The sequence below is a fragment of the Juglans microcarpa x Juglans regia genome, chromosome 5S (assembly GCF_004785595.1).
Source record: "Juglans microcarpa x Juglans regia isolate MS1-56 chromosome 5S, Jm3101_v1.0, whole genome shotgun sequence".
In the NCBI taxonomy this organism is placed as follows: Eukaryota; Viridiplantae; Streptophyta; class Magnoliopsida; order Fagales; family Juglandaceae; genus Juglans; species Juglans microcarpa x Juglans regia.
The window spans coordinates 30,866,335-30,870,398 of record NC_054603.1 but is presented as its reverse complement, the minus strand read 5'-3'; the positions used below and the strand labels follow the sequence as shown (position 1 = coordinate 30,870,398).

At 35.7% G+C, this 4,064-nt stretch overlaps 1 protein-coding gene across 1 annotated transcript; it reads left to right on the top strand.

Moving 5' to 3' along the window:
* Positions 1-703: 703 nt before the first annotated feature.
* LOC121268179 (probable protein phosphatase 2C 73) lies at positions 704-3,151 on the top strand. Its single transcript, XM_041172316.1, is given in 6 exon segments — positions 704-860; positions 863-1,038; positions 1,339-1,719; positions 1,990-2,107; positions 2,217-2,440; positions 2,648-3,151. Coding segments are annotated over 6 exon segments (1,146 nt in total). The 5' UTR covers positions 704-829; the 3' UTR covers positions 2,864-3,151.
* Positions 3,152-4,064: the final 913 nt, after the last annotated feature.

Below are 4,064 nucleotides of genomic sequence, written 5' to 3'. Positions count from 1 at the left end.
TGAAATGGTAAATAGTGGCTGATATGAAAAATTTTTCTTATGCAATTAAGGCTCATTTCTGGCCAGACACTATTGCCTTCCCTAGAAATTATTCTACTTTCATCTCTCTCATTTTTTTTTTTAGCTATTAATTTATTTTCAATTACTATAATGAATTTTTGGTAATGCCTGAAAATGACAATGGATTAATTTTAAGAAGATTGTTTTTATGAAAGTATAGTATATACCCAGGATAATTTATTAAGAAATAGTGGTGTATATATATATATATATATATATATATATATGTAATGCCACATTGTTTGAGATGAAATATTTTTTCTTAATTTTAATGAATTTTAATAATAATATTAATGAACCCTTTTAGTGTATAAATTTAGATATAGCTAGAAATTCCCAAATGTATATAACTTTTTGTCAGCAAAAGGAGCTGTTCTTGAACTTTCCATGGGTTTGGAGGACCATGCATGCACGTCGAGATCAATTGTGTGTTAATTTCATATAACGAGGAGCAGGCCGCTTTTCACTCTTAAAATCCACTTGTTTGTTAAATTCTACGTGTTTTTTTTTTACATTTAAATCATGATTGGCTCTTTTGTCAACCATTCTTGTACGTCCCTCTATATAAAAACTGGTTTTCTTGGCTCTAATGATCTATATATAACTATGAAACTCTTCACCACAGAATTCTCTCCTCCTTTACTCTTCATCATCCATTCAAAAGTTCCTTGAGAGATTTCCTCCTCCATTGTTCTGCTTGTTCTTTCCGAGAGTTTATGCATTATCGGTTGGATTTTGGTGGGTGCTTTTGTATCGTGGGGTTCCATTCATGGGCGCCTGTTGTACTAAGGATGGCAGGTGTAGAGGGTCCATGGGGATCTTGTGGAAGGGAAAGAAGACGAGGGGGGTGAAGAGATTGACATTCGACGTGGAGATGCTGGAGACCTTATAAGGTTGAAAGGACCTTCTAGCTTTACATCAATGTACACCCAGCAAGGAAGAAAAGGGATCAACCAAGACGCCATGACAGTTTGGGAGGTAACATTAAATTCTTTCTTTCTGATGATCTATACTATAAAGTAGTTTTGTTTGTAGCCTTTTTGGGTCGTCTAAGTTTGTGGTGATTGATGAATTTTCTAGGTTTGATTCAGACTTTCTTTGCGTTTATTATATAAATATATGTATATATCCAAATGTTGATGAAACAATGATCATTAAGCTGTGTATTCAAGCATCTTTTCTGGAAAACTAAATATGTTCTAGCACTTTTCCAAAATATATATATATATATATATATATATATATATGTTGTTTTGTTAAACAAGATATATATTTCAGGATTTGTCTGGCGAGAAAGAAATGTTCTTCTGTGGTGTTTTCGATGGTCATGGTCCCCAGGGTCACAGAGTTGCACACCATGTACGTGACAATCTACCCTCAAAGCTCTCTGCAGCACTTAAAATCTCACAACGTCATCAAAGAAAATATAGTAAGGTTGATGTTGATGTTACCGATACCGACGATGATTCTAGTGGTAATTGCAACAGTCGCGTCGACATCAACGATCGTCCTAGGAACCCGTATAGTCAGAATATATCTCTTGCTTCATGGGAGGGCAGCTTTGTTAAATCTTTCAAAGAAACGGACGAAGAACTTTGTCTAAATTCCTCCATTGATAGCTTTTGCAGTGGTACCACAGCCGTGACTATAGTTAAACAGGTAATTTAGATACAAAGTTAGAAAGAGAATCCGAGACTACCTTTACTTTTCAAAAGAGGGCGATATTCTAATTTTATTAGAAAAATTTTACTCATCATTTCCACACCACACCACACACCACACATAATTATTTATTTTTTTATTTTTTTTTCCTTATCAAATGTGTGGTGTATGAATTATGAGTAGAATAACAAAGCTCAGTCATACCTAGCTAGTCCGAGATATATTCTAGTCTAGTGTTCTTTATATAATTAATTTTCCTATTTTTAGGGTCGCCACTTGATCATTGCCAACTTGGGAGATTCTCGAGCAGTTCTTTGTACAAGAGGAGACAATAATCAACTTCTACCCATTCAACTCACAGTTGACTTGAAACCAGATGTTCCAAGTGGGTCTTTTATTACCTAGCATCTTTATCTTCCTCTCCTCAAAGCATGAGCAAACTATATAAATTCAGTCTAATTAAATCACTGTTTTTAATTCTGATGTTGGCTCAGGTGAAGCTGAAAGAATAATGAATTGTCGAGGCAGAGTTTTTGCAGTGGAAGGACAGCCTGATGTTTATAGAATATGGATGCCTGATGAAGATTGCCCTGGTCTTGCTATGTCAAGGGCTTTTGGAGATTTCTGCCTCAAGGACTGTGGTCTGATATCAGTTCCTGAAGTTTCTTATAGGAACCTCACTATCAATGATGAGTTTGTGGTTCTAGCAACCGATGGGGTAAGAGTTTAAAAAGCACAATTCAAAAAGTCACCCAACTGTCAAAGAAAAATTAAGCTTGGTTTAGTGTGCGTTAGTGAAAGACAAATTAAAAGGTTTAAATCTGTTGTTCTCACCCAAACAATGTTAAATTCAGGGACTATCACACTTGCAAAACTTCAGACTTTCAAGGACTAAAGCCATTGGATGGACTGCCTTTTTTTGCAGGTATGGGATGTGTTAACAAACAATGAAGTTATAAAAATAGTTTCTTCTGCAAAGAAACCATCAATGGCAGCCAAATTGTTGGTAAATCATGCTGTTACAACCTGGAGATGTAAATATCCGAGTTCCAAGGTTGATGACTGTACAGTCATATGCTTGTTCCTCAAAACCAAGCCCATCTCTGAAGTGACTCCAGGAAGTGTGAACTGCTCCTTATAACTTGATACTTCTAGCCTCTAGGCTCTAGGTTCACTAGATTTGAGGTAGACCCTGAATCTGTGAATAGCAAGGTTAGTGTAATTAACCCGACCAAAAAGTGTAATGCTCTTGTAGGAGTGAGTAGAACATGCTCAAATGATTAGATTTGTAGCGTTTACAGCTTTATGAGTTGGTTGGGAACAAACAGAGCGTTTGAAGAGGCTGAAAGCTCGCTTGCACAGTGGTTTTCATGTCAAATTGTATCTTGCAGTTGAACCCCATTAAATGATTTTGTAAATTATCCCTTTCATTATAAAACAATATTCATTTGTTTCTTCAATCTCCTACTCGTTAAGTTAGCATAATAGTTTACAATTTTTATGAGATTTTCTATTTTTTTTTTCTTCATAAATTCCAGAAGACACAGAGAAAACCCCACCCTTCCATCGGTGAAGGATGAAGTTAAGTTATTTCACTAAAACCTGAACATAATTAAAACCAAATGTAAACCAGCAACGTGCTGTAATTATAGAAATCAGACAAAGACTGCCATTGTGCCACCCTGATCTCCAACACCACGGGCTATAATTATAGAGCTTGGGACAGTACTTTCCACCAATTTTTCTTTGTTGCAGAAGAAAACCAGAGAAGGGCCCCTTGGAAGGTACACGATACATAAAAGCAATCAGCATGCACCTTCTTTATCATTTGACGTTTGAGTCTGGCTTTAGAGGTCTTCAACAACATACAAGAATAAGAAAAAAGGAGCTTGTTTTTTAGCACCATGATGAATATTCCACCATGGCATAATTCTAGTACCATTAAAGCCCACATGAAGAAGACTTTGGATCACTTTTGTACTCCGATGGTTTTTTTTTTTTTTTTTTTTAAGCAAGTAAGCATATTATAGATGAACTAAAAGATAACAACAAGATTCAATGGGGTGAGAGTCCCTTATAATCTTTCCAAAACCAACAGATACAACACGAGAAATAAGAAAAGAGAGATCTGGAGCCAAAAATTTGGCTCCCACCCATTTCTTGCAAGGGGAAGCTTGAAGCGATTTTTATATAGTCTGATGAATAGACTATAATACTATAGCTAAAAGCCACAATGAAGAGTTGTGTGCTGCATTTTGTTAATTTGAATTGGTTGAAAAATATTTTCACGACTACTTCAACTTGATCCTTGGTTGGGGAAAACGGGAACATAGGATAATAGC